At 44.6% G+C, this 24,071-nt stretch overlaps 1 protein-coding gene across 2 annotated transcripts in view; it reads left to right on the top strand.

Moving 5' to 3' along the window:
* SQOR (sulfide quinone oxidoreductase) overlaps positions 1 to 24,071 on the top strand; it is a 47,554-nt gene that overhangs the window by 5,578 nt on the left and 17,905 nt on the right. The window contains exons 1-4 of one of the 2 annotated variants that reach the window (XM_058665908.1): positions 4,309 to 4,486; positions 15,107 to 15,360; positions 17,753 to 17,923; positions 20,421 to 20,474. In XM_058665908.1, the coding sequence (XP_058521891.1) occupies positions 15,124 to 15,360; positions 17,753 to 17,923; positions 20,421 to 20,474 (462 nt within the window). In that variant the 5' untranslated portion in view covers positions 4,309 to 4,486; positions 15,107 to 15,123. Of the gene's footprint in view, positions 1 to 4,308; positions 4,487 to 15,106; positions 15,361 to 17,752; positions 17,924 to 20,420; positions 20,475 to 24,071 lie in introns of those variants that run through there. The other variant, XM_004578110.3, reaches the window with a different exon arrangement.

Below are 24,071 nucleotides of genomic sequence, written 5' to 3'. Positions count from 1 at the left end.
TTTAAACAAATGTTTGGAGTTACCACAGTGTCAGAGGTGTCATTCCAGCATAAACCTGAAGGGCTGTGTGGAATTTGCTCCATTTCCTTTATTAACAATATAAAACTCCAGCTCCTGAACACACGGGCAGATGGTTCTGCTATTACACAAGAGGAGCTGAGCCAAGAGGAAGGACAAGGCCTGCATAATCCCTTGGATTTTCAAGAGTGGCAATTTCCTTCTCTCTTAAGCCTTTACTGCCTGTTGAGTAAGCCAGTAGTATTGCCTGTATCCTGTCTTCCTTGTATCATCCTGAACAGTGGATGGAATGTCATAGTTCATAGTCTTCTTTCTTCCTTCTCACCTATAGCCCTTTGTCCCTCAAATTTCCTCAACATGCCTCCATTCCTTCATCTCTGTTCCCACTGGCTAGACCTAGCCCTCACCAGTGCCTGCATTTTCTGGAGCAGCCACTTAATGGGTCTTCATGTTTGTGGTCTTTCCTGTTATACCATACGTAGGCTTTTCATCACTGCCTGACAGATGATAAACACTCATTTATTAATTTTATAAGTTTTCATTTTTAGTAAATATAACAGTTTATAAAAAAATTGGGGAACTCAAGTGAATTGCTCAATACATCCTCCGAACTTTGGCTAGTTTTTTCTCAGACATGCTAAATTCAGTTTCATTAAAAACTTCCAAGGAACTTTCACACCATTTAGCAGAGCCCATGAACTCAAATACCAGGGCTGGACAGATAACTTAAATGAGTCACAGAGGCTGGATGGGGTTGGGGTGAACTGGGATCTTGTGTGGGAGAGAAATGGCCAGTGACGACCCAGCTCCAGGCAAGCATCTCCTTGTAAGAATGTGGGTTTGATGCTAGAGAGGCCAACACACTGGATTTTTTTTTGTGTGTGATATCCATGTTTGGTTTTGAATTTTTATTTTTTTGAGAGGAAGAGAGAGAGAAAGGTAGCTGCTACTTATCTTCACTCCCTCCCCCCAAAGGACAACATTTGCTGTGGGCCTGAAGCCAGGATGGAACTCCATCCAGGGTTCCCAGGTGGGAGCCATTACCACTGTATCTTGGGTCCATACTGGCAGGAAAATGGAGTCGAGTTGGAGCTGAGAATTGAACCCAGGGACTGTGATATGAATGCAGATGCCTTCCAACATTTTACTGTTGAGCCGATCTGAAGCCAGGGCACAGGAACTTCTGTCAGGTCTCTCAGGTGGGTGCAGGGTCCCAAGGCTTTGGACCATCCTTGCTGTTTTCCCAGGCCACAAGCAGGGAGCTGCATAGGAAGTGTTGTAGCTGGGACATGAACCGGCGCCCATATGGGATCCCATATGGGATCCGGTGCTTGAAGTGGGAGGATTAGCCAATTAAGACATTGTGCCAAGCCGAACTAATTCAAACTTTAGAAAACACTGTGAATCATCTCGAGTCTGCATTTGGTCTACAGGTTGCTGCTTTGTGACCAACCTGTAGGTGGGATTATGATTATGTAGGATTAAATCCTCAAGCCTAAACTTTGAATTATATGTGCCTGTCCAGTCTAATATCTTTCTCCGCAATGTACAGCTGTCCTAGGTTGCCCTCCTTTTTGTCCACATTAGACTTCTTTGATTCCAAATAATTCTGCTTCTCAAACCTCAAATCCCACTGTTCCAAATTAGCCCAGGCAGGTCCTTGCCTTAAATTTGGTTTCTAATTTTGTAATTTTTCTTCTGCTGCCTCTTTTCTCCCAGAGCCTCTTTCCACTTCACAGTTATTCTCCTTTCCCAAGCCTCAGCTTTGTCTCAATCTTTATTTGTATTCACAATTCCAGCACCTAATGTGGGGCATGATCATGCACACTTGGACCACAACAGCAGTTTAGGAACTGGTTTTATTTTTCCTCCAGCTTAATTTGCTTCACACCAGGTTCATTTTCTCAAAACTGTCCCTTTTGCCTATTGCTTCCCAGAATTTTGTCCCCCATTTTCCCACCAGTAAAGCTAGCCCTTTACAATACAGCTGAGATCATTCCTTGTCTCAGTTAAATCTGATTGGTCTGTGGTTTGTCAAACAGGAACTTGGGGAAGGAGCAAACTCAATGTTGTCAAGGAGGATTTAACAGAATAGCTCTGTAAAGGTGTGGGCAGGCCTAAAGGAAATTCAACAAGTGGGGTGAAGAAATCATGCTGGCTTGGGGCCTGAAAGTACAAGTATAGGGATTATTTAGGGCTACAGCCCCGGAGGGGGGCTGCCCCACGGGAGTCAAGATCTTCTGATGAGAATGAAACCACTGTCAGCTGAGGCTTGGTAGACAGGGGGCTGGGGAATGAATATCTCCACCTCACTTTCCATGCTGTGGTCTCCTCTGTTTTCCATTGAATGAACCCAACAAGAAATCAGAGGACAAGGAAGACCAGTTGGTACACGCCTCACAAGTTTGTTCTTAGGGCTCAAAGCATGGAAATGTAGAGACATGTGGAGAGCTTTTACCATTTGACTCATGGATGCCATTCCAGCTCCCTGCTTGTGGCCTAGGAAGGCAGCAGAGGATGGCCCAAGGTTTTGGCACCCTGTGTCTTTGGGGTGGTAGAGGGGTCCAGAAGAAGCTCCTGGCTTGGGATTGGCTCAGCTCCAGCTGTTGTGGCCACTTGGGGAGTGAATCAGCAGATGGAAGATCTTCTGTCCTTCTCTCTGTAAATCTTCCTTCCAATAAAAATGAATAAATCTTAAAAAAATTGGAATCAATGGTAGCAAGGCATGGGGAAAAGAGAGAGAGAGAGGAGAGAACTCTCATGCACTGATTCATTCTTCAGATGACCACAGTGACTGGGGCTGGGTCAGGCCAAAGTCAGTAGCTAGGAGGTTTTTCTGAGTCTCATATAGGACTTGAGCCATCTTCTTCTGATTGCCCAAGCACATGAGCACAGAGGTGGATCTAAAGTTGAGTAGCCAGGACGTGATTTGGCACCCATGCAGGATGCCAGTGTTGCATGTGGTGGCTTTACCTGATATGCTCGATGCCAGCCCCAGCTCTTCTCTTTAAGGGCAAATGGACAAAGGAATGGGAAGACTTTGCTTGTCAGTGAGGTTATCTTGGGTTTTAATATAGTGGATGACAGAGTGATGAGAAAGAAGAGAGCCAGGGACTGTATTCTTGCAGAATAATTATTGCATTAAAAAAATCCAACAGTATCTGCTGTACAAATTTGGCCCAATCACCCACATATTTACAATATTCTTCAGGAATATAATTAAATTGCTTTTTTAAATGCTGCCTTACAGTTCAATGGGTATGTAAGGAAAAGGAGCAGAGCAGAAATTTGTTAAAACACATAAACTCTTCCATCTGACTGAATAGTTTGTGCTTGCGTTTAATTGTATGTGTGTATCAAATGCATCTGAGACTTGTTTTAGTCAACAGACCAGGAAATGATTCTCCTGAAGGAAGAAATTTTTACTCATAGTCCCTAGACATGGAAAATAATACAACATGTGGATATCTAAGAGGAAGTGCCTGGGGAAAAGTGAGGGGGAAACGTATGCTGAAGTTGATCCTGTGGCCTTCATGAGACTGGGAAAGGCCAAAGTGGGTTTGGGGTGGGCTAGTGTGGGTTAATTGTAGTGTGCCGTTGGGTGCAGGGAGAGGCTGCCTGTGCTTCTGTGCTGTTTGGCCCTGGGAGGCCTGGAAAAGAGAAATATGGCCTCCTGGAGTGTAAAAGCCAGAGGAGACTGGTTTAGGATATGGACTCTGGATTGGTTTGCCTATCAAAGGAATACTCACAACAAGTAATTTGCTACCTCTAGGAGTTAGCTAATGCTGGCAGGGGCAGGGTGTCTAGGCAAGGCTGTAAGACGTCAAATGGTATAAAATACAGAAACATGATTAATGCAGTAGGACTCAAAGGGTGGAGAAGAAGGAAGTGGGCTTTCTGGTTTCAGGAAGCATCTACCACGTGCCCTTGGCACATGCCATAAGCATTAACTACATATGTTGCTGGTGTGCACTCACACTGAGACCAGGTTAAGCTGACATGACATTGCTGACATGACATTTCCTTGACACCCACAATCATGCTAAACCAGTGGCGGTAACAACTTCCTTTCTCAGAGTCTTCCAGATTTATATCTGCCCTTTTATAGTTTTAAGTCCAAGGGTGTGGTTGGTGGTTGATTTTATATGTCAGCCTGACTGGGCCACAAGTCTTTTTGGGTGTGTCTGTGAGGGTGTTCCTGGGCGGGATTAGTATTTTAATCAGAATTGAGTGGATTGCCCTCCCTAACAAGGGTGAGTCTCATCCAATCAAGTTGTAGGCTTAACTAGAACAAAAAGACTGACCTTTCCATGAATAAGAATCCTTCTCGTGGGAGAGCCTGAAGCTGGAAGCTCGGTTTCTCCTGCCTAGAGACTCCACTGAGCCTTTGGCCTTCGGACTGGAACTATATTCTCACTCTCTGGGGTCTCCAGCTTGCCAGCTACGGACTTGGGATTTGCATGACCATGTGAGCCAATTCCCAGAAGTCTACTCAAGTCAATGGGGAAAAGCCTGATGCTTGCTTTTGTTCTCTTCTGCTTGCTTTCCCATCTCTTGCAACTGAGTCTTGACTTTGTTACTAGCTATGGCGCCTGGAAGTGGTAACCCGTTCCTTCCGCTTCACTGTTTGCAGATATAAAATGGGAATAATGCCAGCCTCTGACATCCAGCATGGTGCCTGGCACTGACACAATGCCTGGCACCGACACAATGCTTGGCACCCAGGAATCAGACAGTGATAAAGCAGTTTTAGAATAGGGACCATGACCTAGTTTGGGATTGTTCAAAGAGCCCTGTGATATTCTGGGAGGGGATTGGCTGATTCAGTGAATCCTAATAAGGTAGTCAGAGAGAGAGAGAGCTTTAGAGGAGTGCTTACAGGCACTAGAGGTGGGTTTAAGTGGAAGCAAATGATGCTTGTATTTCATAGTCCCTGTCTTGCACAGGCCCCGATGAACAGGTTTTTTTTTTTTTTTTTTAAACGAGTTTTGACGATGTTCTAGGAGAGAAGGAATAGCCGCGTTTTACCCAGGCAGCATTTCCAAGTATGCATTTCTAACAGATTGCCTAAAAGATCTGGAGGAAGGTGTCTGAATCAGTAAGGGTTCAGGCATTTTTTTTCCTGTTGTTCCAAAACATTAGATATCGATTTCTATCTTTGTACTTCTGGTTTAGGGCCCCCAAACTGTATAGGTTTCAGTGTTCATTAAACCTGTTCTACCTGGGGATCTCCCCCTCTGGGGAGAAGGTATGTTGGGTTGTGGAAGTTGAGAACCCTGCTATGTCTGGCTCAGCAACAACCATGTGTTGAGACTGGAGCTAGGAGGAGGTCCAGGCTGACGATGCCCCGTCTGGAGCTGCTGGCTGATGCTCCTGCCTGTGTGGTTGCTGCAGAGGGCACTCAGAAAGCATTACTTTCTCAGAAAGGGCTGATTTTCTCCTTGCTGTGTGCTCACTCTTTGTTGGCTCTCTGGAAGGCAGGTCCCCCTCTGAGCCTCAGTCTCCTCACTTGTTAAGTGGAGTGAGCGCCTCCAATGTGGGCTCAGGTGTGGGCCTTGAAAATGATAAACACCTACTTACATGGCAGCAATGTATGAAGTTGTGTGGCTAACTTGTGTTGCTGTTATCTTGCAGTTGCTTGAAATAGGCGTAGACTTTAAAGTTTCTGTGACTAAAGAGCAAAGCTAATGTCCACACCCAAACAGTGCTTTGATTTTTTTTTCTTTTGTTAACTTAGTTTGGCTTTTTAGTGTATAAATTTCAAATATACAGAAAATGGACTACCACACAGCATGCCTATCTGCTACGTTTTTTTTTTCTTAAGATTTATTTTTATTGGAAAGGAAGATATACAGAGAGAAGGAGAGACAGCAAAAGATCTTCCATCTGCTGGTTCACTGCCCAAGTGGCTGTAATGACCTGAGCTAAGCCGATCCGGAGCCAGGAGCCAGGAGCCAGGCACTTCCTCCAGGTCTCCCACTCGGGTGCAGAGTCCCAAGGCTTTGAGCCGTCCTCGACTGCTTTCCCAGGCCACAAGCTGGGAGCTGGATGGGAAGTGAAACAGCTGGATGGGAAGTGAAACAGTACCCATATGGGATCTTGGGTGTGCAAGGCAAGACTTCAGCCACTAGGCTACTGCGCCAGGGCTCTACTATGAGGTCTTTGAAAAGTTCATAGAAAATGCCATGTTGTGCAAAAAATTATGCATAGAGTTCAAAATGTTTTCTGTGCCCAAGTAAGCTCATCCTCTAATTCTGCTTGCCAGGAACGTTTTGAAGTCATCTTGTCTAGCTATCAGCAAGTTTCAAATTACTATCAAGTCATGGCCCATCTTGCTTCATCTGTACTCATACCAACCTGTAACTTCTGAAAGATTTCTAAATTGTGAATCATTGAGCTGTCAGAGTCTCGTCTTGCCTATCGAATCCTCATTGGTGGAAATAATTTGGTTGTGAGGTGTGTATTTCTAAAAGCTAGGGGCTCTTAAAAATAAATCATTACTGTTAACTATACTTTGATTAGGAGACTCAGGTTTTTCTCTTCTCATTTTAACTAATAAGCTAGATTTTTGACACTGCATATGCTCTGCTACCTCACTCTACGGGATCCATCCAAGCTACTTCAAATTTGAATGAAAATGAATTACAGCCAGTAGACATTTTTCTTATGGAAGAGTCAGATATTGTGAATTAAATCCTGTCATTCAGTTGGAGATATGCCTGTAGACAAGTTCTCTACTCCTAGTCTAAGCCTCAATTTTCTCATCTGCGAATTGGGAATAACAGTTATAGAGCTGTTTGGAGGAATCTTTGAGATAGCATAAACATGACTAGAAACATTAAATTTTAACTATTATAATTTTTAAACTATTTTTTCCCCTAGCAAATTCTGTTTTAGTGAAACAGTGTGATTGATAGATGCAAAGACCTGAAGATAGTAGCTTGAAGCTGGTTTAACTAAATAAGGCTGTGGGCAGGGATTTGGCCCAGTGGTTAGAGCCCCAGTTAAGATGACAGTGTTCCCTACTGAAATTGGTTGAGTTCGATAGAAGGCTGTTGCTCCTGAGCCCAGCTTCCTGCTAACACAGATCCTGGGAAGTGGTGGTGGCTCCCAAGTGCGAGGCCTGGACTGAGTGAGTTTCTGGCTCCTGGCTTCAGCCTGGCCCAACCCTAATTGTTGCGGGCATCTGGGAAAAAACTAGAAATTGGGAGCTCTGTCTTGTCTGTCTCTGTATGTTTCAAACAAATAAATGAATGGATGAATAAACCTTAAATAGGCCTGCAAAGCCTATGTGAGGGGATCTGTAGAAAAGCAGTCTTGTAGAACTAGACCCTCCATTTGGGCACCACGTGTGAGTGGGACCCCTGCTGGGTATACAAGCCTGGATCATGCCTCGGAGATGGGAACTCCCAGGGATCCATACCAGTAAAACATGGTGCTCAGAGTAAGTTTGGTTCAGGGAAGCCCATGTCTGAGAGCTCTGCTGCCAGGAACCGGGTGAACGGTAACAGCCAAAGACCATTGTTTTCTCCTCTTCTGGAAGTGCGTGACAAACATAGTCTGCTCAAGGTTGGCCTTACCAGTTATGAAAGTCCGTGCCAGAGGGCCTAGCCTGGCATAAGCTTGAAAGACAATGATCTCACAATGATCCCTCCTTGTGATCTGTACCAAGGCCCAATGTTTGCTAAGAAAAGTAGCTGAAGATGGACTGCAACAGGCTTGCCAACTTGGTGCGTCTGTCACTACGAATGCTGAATAATCCCTACTTACACACCAGCTCTGCTTGGGCTCCATCAGGTGACCTGACTGCTCACAACCCAGTGAGTGGCATGTCATGTGACAAAGATTAGGAAGTTTTTGACAGAAGCCCTCTTTGCTGTCTGCTTGTTCAGGAAGAGCAGGATATGGATGGGTGTGAAGTGCCCAAGACCTCTCCGGATCTGGGCCTTCACCCAGCAGCCAGTGATGTAAGAATGAGATGGCATGGCAACTATTTTATCTTTTAATCAGCTGTCATTTCACTTCCCCAGTTAGATTATGGATATAGCAAGACATTTATTCTGAGCTTTTGAAAGGAGACCATTGGTTTAAGACCAGGTACTTGATTTTTATCTAATGTAAAAGCATGACATTATTTATTGATAATATATAGTACATGACACTTGTTAAAAGTCAAATTTGTCTTATTCATTGGTTCTTTTTTTAAAAAAGAGTGCTTCACTTCGTGGGAATGTAAAGGTAAAGTGGCTGCATTGTGTCATTGGTAGTTAATTCTTCTTAAACTAACATATATATATTTCAGGCTCTCTTTTGGGGAAACCAAGAAACCAGATTTACCATCTGCAGTTATTTTGATGGCAGAAATTGTCTATTTTCTGCTGTTGCATTTTCATTCTTCTCTTTTTTCATTCACTTCTGTTAAGGATTGTGTGGCAGTTTCTTCAGTTTTCTTTCTTGTTGCTGTAGATATGATTTAAGTTTAAGTCACTGTCAGGAATTCCTGTTGGTACCTAAATGATGATTTCTTTTTTTCTTAAAGATTTATTTTATTTTTATTAGAAAGGCATATATACAGAGAGGAGGAGACAGAGAGGAAGATCTTCCATCCAATGGTTCACTCCTCAAGTGGCCGCAATGGTGGGAGCTGAGCCAATCCGAAGCCAGGAGCCAGGAGCTTTTCTGGGTCTCCCATGTGGATGCAGGGTCCCAAGGCTTTGGGCCGTCCTCAGCTGCTGTTCCAGGCCACAAGCAGGGAGCTGAATGGGAAGCAGGGCTGCCGGGATTAGGACCGGCACCCATATGGGATCCGGGCGCGTTCAAGGCGAGGACTTTAACCACTACGCTATTGCGCTGGGCCCCCTAAATGATTTCTGACACCACTGTTTTCTTTTTCTCTTTACTCTCTTCCTTTCTTCTTCCTCTTTCTTGCTTCCCTCTTACTCCATTCCTTCATTTGTTCCTTTGTTCCTTTTAGAACTTCTGTCCACCAGGTTCACTCTCGAGATGCCTACAATAGTGGGGGCTGGGAAAGGACCAAGACCAGGAACTGACGAATCAATCCCAGGTCTCCCCTGGGAGTGGCAGAGTCCTGATAGTTGGGTTATCACTGCTGCCTCCCTCGATCTGTTAGGGAAGGCTAGAGTCAGGAGCAGCAGCCAGACACTGAACCCAGATACGCCAATGTGGGAGCTGAGGGATCCTGATAGCACAAATCATGCTCCATGACATCACTTCTAATACTAAAGTTGTGGGTTTTGCCCCTCTGTCAACCTCTGACAACAATTGGGTACCCTACAATTCAGTCCACTTGTGACATTTAATTCTAGAATGAGCACAAGACCCCATAGGTTAAAAGCAAAGTTCCATGAGATTGCCTCCATTTTAGACAGCCACATTTGTGTCTGGCCAGTTACCAATTTGGAGCTTCACATGATCCTTCCCATCAGGTTTGTTAATGAGCGGAAACTTCCCATAGAACGCAGGAAGCCACTTATGTTTCCTGTTTTCTATGAAGGGTGCAATCCAGGAATGAGATGAGTGGTGCAGAGGTTTTGTGCCTTCAGTCTTAGCCCTTCCTCCTGCAATGAGGGTCAGGGTTGGGGCTGAAATTTCTAACCCTTTACTTACCATAACGTGTTTGGTGTTTCTGGTGACCAGGGCTGTGCTGAAGCCATTTGAGATTCCATATTAGTCACTTCAACAGTGGAAGCTCAAGGATTGGATATGAATACCCAAAGATGCCTTTCTGCGCAGGAGAGCAGGTTTTAGGAGATCAGAGCTCAGAACTAGGAAGACCCGCTATATTTTTTTCTTTTAAAGATTTTATTATTATTGGAAAGCCAGATATACAGAGAGGAGGAGAGACAGAGAGGAAGATCTTCCATCCGATGTTTGACTCCCCAAGTGAGCCGCAACAGGCCGGTGCACGCCGATCCGAAGCCGGGAACCAGGAACCTCTTCCGGGTCTCCCACGAGGGTGCAGGGTCCCAATGCATTGGGCCGTCCTCGACTGCCTTCCCAGGCCACAAGCAGGGAGCTGGATGGGAAGTGGAGCTGCCGGGATTAGAACCGGCGCCCATATGGGACCCCGGGGCTTTCAAGGCGAGGACTTTAGCTGCTAGGCCACGCCGCCGGGCCCCATGCCTGAGCTTCACTTGAGCTGATGGTTCTGGGTTTTCAGATTGTGAAGTTAAGATGATGTAATGAGAGAGTTAACTGAGATGTTTGGGTGTTTTGAAACTTGGGACATTTCCTCTAGCACATTCTTTTGTGTTTTGTCGGACTGCAGAAATAACCAGAGAGACTCCTTGACTGGGTGAGGGAAATATTTGTGTCAACTTTTAAGAGAAAAATCATGGGTTGTTGGCTTGAAGGGAGCTAAGAGGTCAAGTAATTGTAGATGGCCACACCTCCCCCTAGGTTTTCTTTTTTCTTTTTACTTCTCTTCTCATGGGGCTAAGATGTATTGTCAGGACTTTGTGAAAATGGTTTTCTTTTTTCAGAGAAATGAGTTTTGCTATGTTCTGAAAGAAAGGTGGAATGTGGCCTTTCCTTTGCTACCGAAAAGCAGCATTGTGCTTGAGGAGTCCCTCCACTCTTCAGCCTAAACAAGAGAGAGTATTTTTTTAAAAAGATTTCTTCTATTAGAAAATCAGATATACAGAGAGGAGGAGAAACAGATCTTTTGTCTGATGGTTCACTCCCCAAGCGGCCGCAACGGCCGAAGTTGTGCCAACCTGAAACCAGGAGCCAGGAGCCTCTTCCAGGTCTCCCACGTGGGGGCAGGGTCCCAAGGCTTTCGGCCGTCCTCGAGTGCTTTCCCAGGCCACAAGCAGGGAGCTGGATGGGAAGTGGAGCTGCCAAGATTAGAACTGGCACCCATTAGAGCCAGCACCCATGTGGAATCCCAGCGTGCTCACAGTGAGGACTTTAGCCGCTAGGCTACCACACTGGGTCTGAGAAAGAGTAATTTGAGAAATACAAGTTGTAGCATTCATTAAAGGAAACTTGGGAAAAGCACATCCCCAAACATGGGGATCGAGGGGAAAGCAATGTTTATAGCAAAACCATCGCTAATGTGCAGGATTCAGTTTTACGAAAATTGGTTTCCCTTTTCTGGGACATTACGGCAAAACATCTGCTTTTCTCCCTGTCTAGCAGTATGACCAAAACATTGTTCTGTGATTGATACCTAGTTGTGACTGAAAAGGCTCTGGGGCGGTGACCTGTCATGCCATAATTCCTATCTGAGCACTGGCTCAGGTCCTGGCTGCTCACTAATGCTCCTGGGAAAGCAGCGGATGATGTGCCAAGCACTGGGACTCTGTCCACTCACTCAGATGCAGTTCCTGGCTTCTGGCTCGGGCCCTGTAATTGAGGCCATATGGGGAGTAAAGCAGCTGGAGGTCTGTCTCTCTATCCTCCCCCTCTTCAGATAAATAAATAATTCTTAATAAGTAAAAGTCGAGGCTCTGACACCAAAATGCCTGAGTTTACATCATTTATGGGTTCTGTGTCTCGGCAGTCACTTCGCTTCCCTCTGCCTCTTTCATCTCTAAAATGAATACAGTAGCAGTCAACTTGCAAGTTAAATGTTTATCTAAAGGACTTAGTAAGTGGTGTTTATGATCACTGAAATGTCAATTTTACTAACGTTAGTATATGTATAAGGGTAATTTTAAAAGTTCATGAAAAATAGAATTGGAAGCATAGATTGTCATAAAAATGAAATCCCATATATGTTTTTTAGTAATATGCATTTTTCAAATATTATGAAAAACTTTTAAAACTCCAAACTCATACTTTTAATTCAATTTTCCATTAGCTGTTTGAAGTACTCTCATATGTAGTAGAAATGAGTATGAAAATAGAAAAGCAAGTCAAAACTACCCATTGCCCAAAGAAAGCCACTTATCCAGTGGTTAGGATTTTGGTTATTTTTCTTTTTTCTGAATTCATTTTCTAAATGCATTTTCCAAATGCATTTTTTAAATGCATTTTTTCTAAATGCAGTTGTGAGAATACTTTATTTCTTATTTGAATGCTGGTTATAGCAGTTTATATCTCATTTTTAAAAAGATTTATTTATTTTTGTTGCAGTCAGATATACAGAGAATAGGAGAGACAGAGAGGAAGAGCTTCCGTCTGATGATTCACTCCTCACGTGGCCGCAATGGCTGGAGCTGAGCCAATCTAAAGCCAAGAACCTCTTTCAGGTCTCCCACAGGGATTCAGGGTCCCGATCACTTTCCCAGGTCATAAGCAGGGTGCTGCATGGGAAGTGGGGCTACTGGGATTAGAACTGGCACTCATATGGGATTCCCAGTGCATGCAAGACTAGGACTTTTAGCCACTAGGCTACCACGCCAGGTCCTATGTCATTTAAAAAAAATTTATTTATTTTTAATTGGAAAGTTAGATTTACAGAGAGAAACAAAGATCTTCCATCCACTGGTTTACTCCCCAAGTGGCTGCAGTGGCCAGAGCTAAGATGATCTGAAGCAGGAGCCAGGAGCTTCTTCCAGGTCTCCCACTCGGGTGCAGGGTCCCAAGGCTTTGGCCAATCTTTGACTCTTTTCCCAGATCACAGACACGGAGCTGAAAGGGAAGTGGAGCAGCTGGGATACAAACTGGTGTCCATATGGGATCCTGGCACATGCAAGGCTAGGACTTTAGCCACTAGGCTACTGTGTTGGGCCCAATTTATATTCATTTGTAAATGAAATTTCATGAGTCAGTAATTTAAGCTTTCCCAACACTTTGACATTCTGACCATTCTCCACGACTCATCCCCTCCCCCCATATTCTGTTAATGTGATCATAGATTTACCTTAGCCAAAACAGTCTGGAACTTGGACCTTCCCTGCGCAGTGTGGAACCTGTAGTTCTTTATTGTGTACCCAGAAAGTAGTTAAGCCTAATCCATAGCCCAGGTAACTGGGGATTGACCTTAAAACAAATACGTGAGAAATATCTCTGTAATAGTTTTTATCTTCAGTATTAAAGATTATTTTCTTGGACTAGATTCCTCAAAATGGAAGTGCAGGCTGAAAAAACTACATGTGGCGCTTTTCTGAACATGTGTGAGCTGGCTCCATTCCTTTTGAGCTTCCACATTTACCCTCTCCAGTTCTGGGTTGCTTCTGACACTTGAAATACTGACATGCCCAAACTCTGGATAGAGTCAACCTTTGTTAAAAGGACAGCTCCTGCCTACTCCTTGCCACTCCCATCAATTTCCCCTTCTCTAGGACCTCTTCCTTTCTTGGTTCTCTTTCCTCTCTCAGCTTTCTCTAATCCGCTAATGAAGCTTTTCTTTTTTCCAGTTGGGTGTGGCGTGAGGGGGTGTGATATGAGAAGGTCCTCTTCATTGTGTACTTAGTGACAGAGAATGGCATTGTGTTTCAGTGGGTTAAGCTTCCAGTCCACAATGCTGGCATTCTATAGGAGTGCTGGTTCCAGTCCTGGATGCGCCACTTCCAAACAAGCTCCGTGTTGAATGCACCTGGGAAGGCAGTAGGAGATGATCCAAGTACTTGGGAACCCTATACACATTTGGGAGACCCAGATGGAGCTCCTGGATTCAAGCTTCGGCCTGGCCCATTGTGTCCCATTTGGGGGGTGAGAGCATTAGCGTATGAGTTTCTCTCTCTCTCTCTCTGTCTGTCTCTCTAATTCTGGCTTTAAAGTAAATAAATAAATCTTTAGAAAAAAGCCAAAGAGTCAAATTAAGATTATAGAAGGAGTTAGTGACCATAATAGCTGGAGTTGTTAGTCTCTGTTTTTTAGTTAGTCCATTTTTTAAATGCCAGTTCTTGGAGGGGCAGTGCTGAACCCAGAGGAGTGAAGATGGTGATAACACTTGAGGCAATTTAACACTCAAGCAGAGATCTTGAGTGTGGGCCCTTCAGGTGGATATCCTAGGTGTGTTGGAGCTCTATCTGCTCAGGGTAGGATCACATTTTCCTAAAGCTAAGGTACATCTCAGGGGGAGTATTAAGGAGAAATTGTTGACTGAAGTGCACATGATAAATGGCTCAGCTGCAGCACGTGCAAGTTCTTTCTGTGAAATACAGCTTTATGATACCAGGCAGGAATCCTTTTACGGTTTTTTAAGAATCACACTGTTGAAATTGCTTGAGGCGTGGAGGGCCTTTGCTCTCTTATCTGTTGCCAGTGATTTGCTTATATCGTCTGTCCCTGGGAAGACAAAACCAGACAGTATCTGAGTGGAGACTGGGGTCCCATTGAGCACAGTTGGAACTCTGGGTTTCTGGCTGGAAACCAAGTCTCAGGTGCTCTAGGTGGCATCCTCTGTTAGTGGATGTGCAGTTTAATACACTGAAAACTGAAGAAAGAGTGGAGGAGCATGCTGGAGAGGAGTCTGGGTGATAGCTGGGTATGACTAGATGGTCCTCTCGTTTCAGACCTGGGTGAGGACAGGTGCAAACAGAGGAAAAACTGGGCCCGGTGGCATGGCCTAGCGGCTAAGGTCCTCGCCTTGAACGCGCTGGGATCCCATATGGGCGCTGGTTCTAATCCCGGCAGCTCCACTTCCCATCCAGCTCCCTGCTTGTGGCCTGGGAAAGCAGGAGAGGACGGCCCAATGCATTGGGACACTGCACCCGCGTGGGAGACCCGGAAGAGGTTCCAGGTTCCCGGCTTCGGATCGGCGCAGCACTGGCCTGTTGCGGTCACTTGGGGAGTGAATCATCGGGCGGAAGATCTTCCTCTCTGTCTCTCCTCTCTGTATATCTGACTTTGTAATAAAGATAAATAAATCTTTAAAAAAAAAAGAGAGAGAGGAAAAACTTAAAGGACAGGGATCCCTGTTTCAAACAAAATCTGAGATGCCCTGAAAGGAGGAGGAAGGAGAGACACAGAAGCTTGGCTAATTGCTAGCTGGGAATCTAGTACTCTCAGAGAATTTTGAGGCCCCAAGTCGGGCACGGAGGTGGTCTTGAGAGGAGGTGGTGGGTGGCAGCTTGAGCTGGCCAGGTGCCAGCGACCTCAACTCTTGGAAAGAAAATGCTTTGCTCTCCTGGTGGTCTCTGCTGTGGCATTCAAACCCTTGCATGTTCCCTTCCAGCCGGATCCAGCCTGAAGATGACCTCACTAGTCTCGGCGGTGTCTGGGCCCCATGCACGGCTCTTTTCCTGCCTCCTCAGACTCGGCCCGCAGCAGGTTGGCTCACTTAAGCTGCACACGGGGACCAGCTGTGCAGCTGCCAGGAGCTACTATGAGGTGCTGGTGCTGGGTGGCGGCAGCGGAGGGATCACCATGGCTGCCCGCATGAAGAGGAAAGTGGGTGCCAAGAATGTGGCCATTGTCGAGCCTAGTGAGGTAAGTCCCCTTTGGAGTTCAGGGGTGCCTGTGTCTAGGGGTTGGGGATCATGATTGTTGGTCAGCAAGAACAGGTCTTTTGGATTTTGGTGTTCTCTGCTGTTTGAGTTTTTTTTTTTTTTTTTTTTTTTTTTTGGTGGGGTGTTGCTGCTGTAACAAATGATTGCAAACTGGATGACTTCAAACAGCAGACAGATATTCTCACAGGACTTCAGTTCCCCTATGAGATACCAACACTAGAGGCAGGGGGCTCAACCAGCACTGGCCCTGGTCACTTTCCTTTTATTTTCTCTTTTAAGATTTATTTTATTATTATTTTTATTTGAAAGCCAGAGTTGGAGAAAGAGAGAGAGAGAGAGAGAGAGAGAGAGAGGCAGAGAAAGAGAAACAGAAAAAGAGAGAAATCTTCCATTCACTGGTTCATTCCCCATATGGCTGTAACAGTCATAGCTGAGCCAATCCAAAGCCAGGATCTAGGAGTTGCTTTGGTGTCTTCCATGGGTGTACAGGGGCCCAAGGGATTGACCTATCCTTTGTGCTTTCCCAGGTCATAAGCAGGGAGCTGGAGTTAAGTACAGCAGCTGGTGCTCAGCCAGGACACAGAGGGATGCCAGTGCTGCAGGTGGTGGCTTAGCCTACCATAGACCCGCCATAGAGCTGGTCCCGAGATTACTTTCCTTTTAAGTGACTTCTCTGGGCTTGGCGCGGTAACCTTGTGGCTAAGTCCTTGCCTCGCATATGCTGGGATTCCATATGGACACTGGTTCATGCCCCAGCTGCTCCACTTCCCATCCAGCTCCTGCTAGTGGCCTAGGAAAGCAGTTGAGGATGACCCAAAGCGTTGGGACCCTGAACCCACATAGGAGACCCAGAAGAAGCTCCTGTCTCCTGACTTCAGATTGGCTCAGCCCTGGCTGTTGTGGCCACTTGGGGAGTGAACCAGCAGATGGAAGATCTTCCTCTCTCTCTTTCTCCTTCTCTGTATATCTGACTTTCCAATAAAAAAAAAATTGTCCTTTTAAGTGACTTCTCTTCAGTTCAGGAATATTACTTTAGCTGCCTGTCTAAAGTTTAATACAACTGAATTTTATGTATTAGTTTATTTCAATGGTAGAAATAGGGAGAGAGATTGTCTTCTATTGATGGTTTACTCCCCAGATAACCTCAGTGGTTAACTCTGAACCAATCTGAAGCCAGGACCCTAGGACCCCATCTGCATCTCCCACATGGGTGCAGGGGACCAAGCTTTGGACCACCTTCCTCTTCTTTCTCAGATGCACTAGCAGGGAGCTGGATCAGAAACGGAGCTGCTGAGACTTGAATCTGTGCTTCAGTATGGGATGTCAATGTTGCAGGCAGTATTTTTAACACACTGTGCCACAAGGTTGGCCTCAGAGACCTATTTCAATGTCAAGGGTCTGAGATGGTCCTTCTCCTTGGAGTATAATACTGTTGTTAATCCACGGGAAGGTCCCAGTGGAACCTCTCTTTGTGATGAGACAGAACCTTCTGAACACTGCATTCAGTTCAGGAGACACCAGATTCTACCTGAGCAGGAAGAGCCAGACACAAGTCTTTCTAGGGAACTTCCAGTGGCTCAGGCTTTTGGCACATTCCTCACTGTGTCTGGCTTTGCGATTGCTAGAGCTGATGTTCATTGTCTCAAACCAAATCTGAGCTTGCGTTCATGTTGAAGATGGATTTGATGAGCTCTCCTAACTGCAGCCCCCTCCTTCTTGGATCATTAATGGTGGTAGGGAGACTGCAAAGCCCATTAGTACATCCCTGGTGTCTCTTAACCTCTCTCTGGGTCTTGGCAGTTCTGGCCAGCCAGTTTGGGGCATTTGGGCCAAATCAGTAGCTCATGATTGCCTGGTCTACTTTGACTTAGAAAGGAAATCTTCACCCTTGAATCTAGAACTTCCACAGCTAACTACTAGTAAGAGTAGACCATCTGGAGCAGAATTCCAGAAAAAGGCAGAGGGTTGAGCTTGTGCTACCTTGTGGAGTAGTGCTGGGAACACAATGGCAGCTGATGGAATTTTCTGGATCATTGTCATGTATTTCTGAGGGAACACATTTACGTTGCTGGGTCTAATTTTTCCTTATGTCTGTGCACATAAATGTGTCCATAATGTATGTATGTATGTTTGTGTAACATATATAGCAGCAAATAGTGAAATAAGCTCTAAAAGTAGTTTGTAGCTCTTTTGGTGATTGTTGAGTAACTGTCCTTTAGAGCTTATCACAATAGGAGACATCAACGGGGGGTGGGGTGCAGCTCTCTGGGAACTTATAAACTTGCTCTAGGGGCAGCTGGGAGTGACAGATTCCAGCTAATGTACTGTTAGCGGCCAAATTGAAATGAGTCTCTAAATACAATGTTTTTCAGAGACATTTCTACCAGCCACTCTGGACTCTAGTAGGCGCTGGTGCCAAACAGATATCCTCATCGTACCATCCCACAGCAAGTGTGATTCCATCTGGTGTAGAATGGATTAAAGCTAAAGTGGTTGGATTGAACCCAGACAAGAACTGCATCCAAACAGACAATGACAAGGAGGTAACCACAGGGGACATTTGAACTTTTTGTTTTATTAATCTGTTCATGTTAATACATAACCATTCTCAGACTGGATGACTTCAGGGTTAAACAGCAGTGTGTGTGTGTGTGTGTGTGTGTGTGTGTGTGTGCATGTGTATTGAATACTGCATGATGGCAAGGGATGTGGTAGAGTATACAGGAAAGACTGAATGATGTCAGATTAACACACAACTACAATATTTGTTGACATCTGCTGTGTACCATATTGTTTAGTACAGTGTCTTGTATGTGAGTGTTTGTTCAATGAATGGTACTGCTTTATGTTACAAAGGCAGGCATCTCTTTCTCTTCCCATTGAAGTAGTCAGTCCCCCCCTTTTGTATCCTTCTGTTTTTTTTTCCTTACATTTTTTTCCATTTATTTCTGACACATCTGGATTCCCAGAGAACTGGGCTACTGAAAAATATCCACCTCAATCACACCAGGGGACGCTCTGCTAGAACAGTGAGGAAATCCTGTAACTTCCAGGATTATGCCATACATAGGCATGGAGGATTGGTGCTACCAGACATTGAGACTCAGGATTTCTCAGCACGTTTGGAAGTCTCCTCACCCTGCCACCCAAGGATCAAAGTTTCTCAGCCCCATGGTGAAGTGACAGTTATAATAGCCACTTTACCAGGTGGTTGTGTTAATTGAATGAAAACATATAAAGCGCTTATAAAAATAAAAGCACACAGTGACTTCTTAAGAAATGTTGTTTTTAAAGCAATGCATGAAATAAAAGGAAAGGCAAATATTTATTGAATGGCTACTATGGGCCAGAATGTATTTTCTGTAGAGCAGTATTGGTGCTCTTTGTTATAGTCTATGAAATATCTATTTGTAGGTGAGCCTAGAATTCTTAAGAGGGTTAACAGCCTGTTTGCTAAGTTGTTTGTGTCAGATTCCCTCCATTCCCAACTTCATAAGAAAATGGTTGCACATTTCCTCTCTTCTGGAGTAGCCTGCATTGTTCTCTGTAACTGCTCAGAAGTCTTGTTTGTCTACAAGTTTTTGCAGTTTCTTAGGATTTAAATTACCTGGCCTGGAAACTTGAACTCGTTCAAAAGGTTTGAGGCTTTCTACTTTCTCTTTTATACAGAAATTTGTCCCTAGTCCTTAGACATTATCATTATTATGTACTAATAAAACCGCCAAGGCATAGTGTTTCTTATTGACAGTTCACCCATGTTACCCATATAGACCACTCCTTTACTCTCACTTTACATGCCCTGATGACTCAATATGGTTCGAATAGACATTATCAGGTCCAGCTTCCTACAGAACAAAGAATTCCAGGGCACCAAATCTCCAGGCACAGGCAGAACATGCGGATGATACATGTATCATATATCCATTTTGATAAGCTGCAGTTTTCACAGTCAACTGAAGTTATCCCTCCATCCATCTAACAAACATTACTGAGTTCCTCATTTTAATATAGTCACTGCTAGATTCTAGGAGTATGAGGAATAAGACATAAACTTTACCCTCTGTATACTATGACAAATGCTGTAAAGCACGGTGCATATTGGGCTATGGGAGGGGCCCGTGGCAAGGGTGACTGAGTCCCAGAAGGCCTACTGTGGTGACGTGGAGCTCAGTTTCTGGGGCTACAGGGCTTCAGAAACAGCTGGAATCCAGTGCTATTTCTCCTCACCTGGGACTTGCTCAGTTTGCTTCTCCACTTGATACCATACTGTGATCATCATGTGTTTCTCTCATCTGGGCCTCTGGGTTTCATTGGAATCATTCTCTCCCTCCAGTTTCCTAGGCAAGTTCTTGTACTTAACACACTTGCTTCTGGCCTACACCTGGCCTCAACTTGTCTCCCTCCTGGTGCTAAACCTATATTTTATGTATGACATTTGAGGGTTCTTTTGTCTTCATCATAAAGACATTAGTATTTACATCTGAAGAGGGAGGGATTTCTCATTCCTTACAATGTATTAGGTAAGATCAGATACAAGTTACCACTCTTTTTTCAATGACCCTGTAAGAATCATTTCCCAGCAATGATATTGGTCCAATCCTTATTACAGGATATGTTTAGAAGTGAAATAGTATGCCATAGCTTTTCAAGTTGGATTCTGAAGATTGAAATCTGTTCTCCCATCTTTCTATGTGAAAACGTCGTAATATGAGAACTGCATGAATAATTGTGTCTTCTTTGTTATTCTCCATTTCATAATTATTGGAGTTTGAGGCATGCAGTGACAAGTCAGTGGGGTTACATGGTATTTGTGGAGCATGGAGTTGTGGGCAGTAAGGATAAAGGGGGACAGAATGGAGAACTGGAGCATTCATTCCCACATGCCTGCCCTGCCCTGCAACCTCCAGCCTCTGCCCCAAGACATTCACATTAAAATATGGAAACATGTTGCTGACCTTGCAAATCTGGGGACCATCTGAATTGGCCCTTGGACTACTGCTTTTGATTCCTGGTATAAAATAACATCTTTTTGTCTTGCAGATCTCCTATAAATATCTTATCATTGCTCTTGGAATCCAGCTGGACTATGAGAAGGTATTCTTTTAAATGATTTCTGTGTTTTATTGACCTATTTATGTCAAGATCAAACACTGTATTTCATTGGCTTATATTTATTTTGATAAGAAAGAGGTTCTAAGAAATCCTCTTCTAGTTTGACTTCTCAGGGATCCTTTTATAGTTTGGAAAATGTGTTAGCTTTTGTCCAGGATAACAATATGATCTAGCCTTAAGCTTAATCAGAATTTATGAAGTCTGAGCCCTGATGTAATTCTTGCAAAATAGCAGCCTCTTCCACACTTAGTAGAAGCTTACCATTCTATGTGGGACTGAGTTATATGCATTAAAGATAAAGTTTTCCTTTGGAATTAAGATTGGTTATTATTTTTTTTGATTGTTTGAGAGACAAGAGACATGCAGATGAAGAGAAGACTTTTGTTCCCTGGTGGATTCAAATGCATGTGATTCTGGGACTTGGCTAGGCTCAGGCTATGGTTTGGGAGCTCAGTCCATGTCTCCCATATGGGTGGCAGGACCCTGACTTGTGGAGACATTGTTGCTGTCTCTCACAGTCTGTATTAGCGGACAGCTGGAGTCAGGAGTGAGCAAGTGTTGAACTCAGGCACTCTGATGTGGGATGTAGCTCTCCTACTTGATGTGTCAATCCCTGGATTTTGAATTTTTAAGTAGAATTGAAGGGTGAGCATCAGTTGCTGGTTCATTAGACCCTGGAAGGTGGCTTGGTATTTGCTGCTTAGCCTCTGGAGATGGTGTTTCTGGGGTGTCTCTTCCAGGGCTGAGGGGTGCTTTCCACTCATGGACTCCTGTCCTGTGGTGGGCCGGTGTTGAGACAACAAGGGAGTGTGTCCTTTTGTGCAGGTAGGGCAGGCACTCTCAGCAGGTTGAAGGTGGAAATAAAAACCTGTATGACAAAAAAAAAAAAAAAAAAGTGATCATGTAATGTAAAGACTGTATGTTCTTTAGAGCTCCCTTTACAGAGAAGTGGGGAGCCAGATACCATTGGATATTGTGAGATTCAAATTTAGTTTTCCAAAGTGTAATGGGGTAAATCAGTAATTATTGTGATACCTTGAGAGCTTGTTGGAGACTGGATAAGCAGTGGGAGCACAGAAAGTTTGGTGCCAACCAGGTCACAGGGGCAGAAATATGATTCAGGTAAGGACCTTGTCTGATTTGTGAAACACCTGAGTTGCAACACGTCCAACATGAGGGTTGTGAGAATGTCCTGGGGTGTGTTGTGTGAAGGTTCAGAGAAGCCAGGAATTGGGACGAATGCTGTGAATTGACTCCGAGTCATGCCGCCATGGAGTCATGGCTCTCATACAATTGCACATTGGCTGTGACATAGGAAGGTATCAGTTACAACTACTGTGGGGAGACTTGTGCACATTGTGGTATTGACTTAGTAAATGCATTGCAAGTCCAGAGTGCTATGTGTATGAGGACTGAAGAAATCAGCACTGAGAGCTCTTAGCAGCATCTTGCAGCAAACCCAGAAGCAATCATATATAAAAGCAGTGGTTGTGAAATCTTCTGTATACCGAGAACCATACTAGGTGTCTCATTGGTTCTTTATAGCTACTTAATAGGTGAGGACTAGGGGTATGAGAATTCAAATAGTGGCTACTGCATTATCTGGGACTATTTGATTGCAGATGCTAGAAAATTGCTCGAGTTAGTGTAAACAAAAAAGTGGGGGTCATTTGAAGAAAATGTAAAAAACCTTTCTGGACCACTAGGGCAGGAATGTAGATGGGTGTTTGGCAAGTCTGGATCTCCAAGCTAGGCTCTGCTGAGCTTAGGAGACTCTCTGCTTCTTTTTCATTCCAGCTTCAGTGTGGCATCCTGTTTGATGGTTTGCTCTGTGGGCTGGGATAGACCCTAGTCCCCCAGCCCACATCCTGTTACGGTGTGCCCTAGGAGGGCAGTCCTATCTCATGTCTTTCCTGACTCTCTTTCCTGTTTCATTCCTCTCCGTGTCTGTCTGATTCAAAGTGCCAGGGAAGCAACTGCAGTGGATGGAATCAAAGACCTCCTTCATGGTACTATCTTCTTCAGGTTAGAGACAAATAACAAAGGTGATCCAAGATCAACTGTCTGTTTATCTCCCAGATAGCGATTTTTGCTTTGGGGACCAGGGACTAGGTGGCCATTTGGGAAGACCCCCATGTGGGTGGGCTTGGGTCTGGTTCTGGAAGATGCCAGGTAGATTTAGATTTCTGAGCTTTGCTCTGTTCCAGTTTTCTAGCTATTGTATGGGCTAATACTTCTTTAGCTACTTCAGAGGTGTACAGTAAATGCCCAGTGTTAGATACAGAATTTTGAAAACACTGGAGAACTGGTTGGCTTTATACCACTGGTAGTAATAAGTACTATGATTGAAGCTGTTACTACTGTCGAATATGTCTGATAAATAACAAAGAATTACTTGAGTCTAATATTGAATGTGGAAAAATAATGAACATAGGCCACTAATGGAGAAGATTGAAAGACTGCTTCTTTGAGATCTGATGGATGAGTATCTAGGGTACTCTGAAGGTAATCTGGATGATGACTAGAGAGGGTCTGAAGGATTAGCTCATTTTGATAACTATTTGTTTTCCTTTTTAAAAACTTATTCTTTGGGAGGTAGACAGCTGCTATGTGCTTGTTGTTTCCCCAAATGCTTCCCCATGTGGGAAGCAGGAGCTAATAACTTGAGTTATCCCTTGCTGCCTGCCAGGGTGTGCATTAGCAGGACGCTGGCATCAGGAGTGGAGCCAGGACTCAAAGCCATGCACTCCGACGTGGGATGCACGTGTCCCAGGCAGTGTGTTAATAATTATGCGAAAGGCTTGCCCCTGATGACTGTGTCTTAGTGGTTGAAGTTGTCCCTGTTCCTGCTCAGAACCAGCACTTTATTATCTCGAACTCAATTTGTGATCTGTTTTTTGCACTCTATGGATCTTCTCACACTTGTGTTAAGTATCCAGTCAATCTCACTGGCAGCAATAAGCTGACATTTATGGGGCGCTTACCATGTGCGTCAGTTGTCTTTCTGTCTTTTACATTATGGTCACATTCACTCTTTTCTTTTTTTAATTGTTTTTTTTAAGATTTTATTATTATTGGAAAGCCGGATATACAGAGAGGAGGAGAGACAGAGAGGAAGATCTTCCATCCGATGTTTCACTCCCCAAGTGAGCCGCAACGGGCCAGTGCTGCACCGATCCGATGCCGGGAACCAGGAACCTCTTCCGGGTCTCCCACGCGGGTGCAGTGTCCCAATGCATTGGGCCGTCCTCTCCTGCTTTCCCAGGCCACAAGCAGGGAGCTGGATGGGAAGTGGAGCTGCCGGGATTAGAACCGGCGCCCATATGGGATCCCGGGGCTTTCAAGGCGAGGACTTTAGCCGCTAGGCCATGTCGCCGGGCCCCACATTCACTCTTGCCAACAACTCTTAGAAGCAGATACCTTTATACCCATTTTACAAAGCAAGAACCCAATCTCATCTCTCTGTGAAAATCAGAATCATCAGGGATGGGCTGTTAAAATACAGATTGTGTTGGTCTAGTAGTTAAAGACACTGATCAAGGTGCCTGCTCCTATCTGAAAACCTCAGTTCAAGTCCTG

This window comes from Ochotona princeps, chromosome 6, assembly GCF_030435755.1.
Source record: "Ochotona princeps isolate mOchPri1 chromosome 6, mOchPri1.hap1, whole genome shotgun sequence".
Lineage (NCBI taxonomy): Eukaryota > Metazoa > Chordata > Mammalia > Lagomorpha > Ochotonidae > Ochotona > Ochotona princeps.
This window is presented reverse-complemented; position numbering and strand designations above follow the sequence as displayed.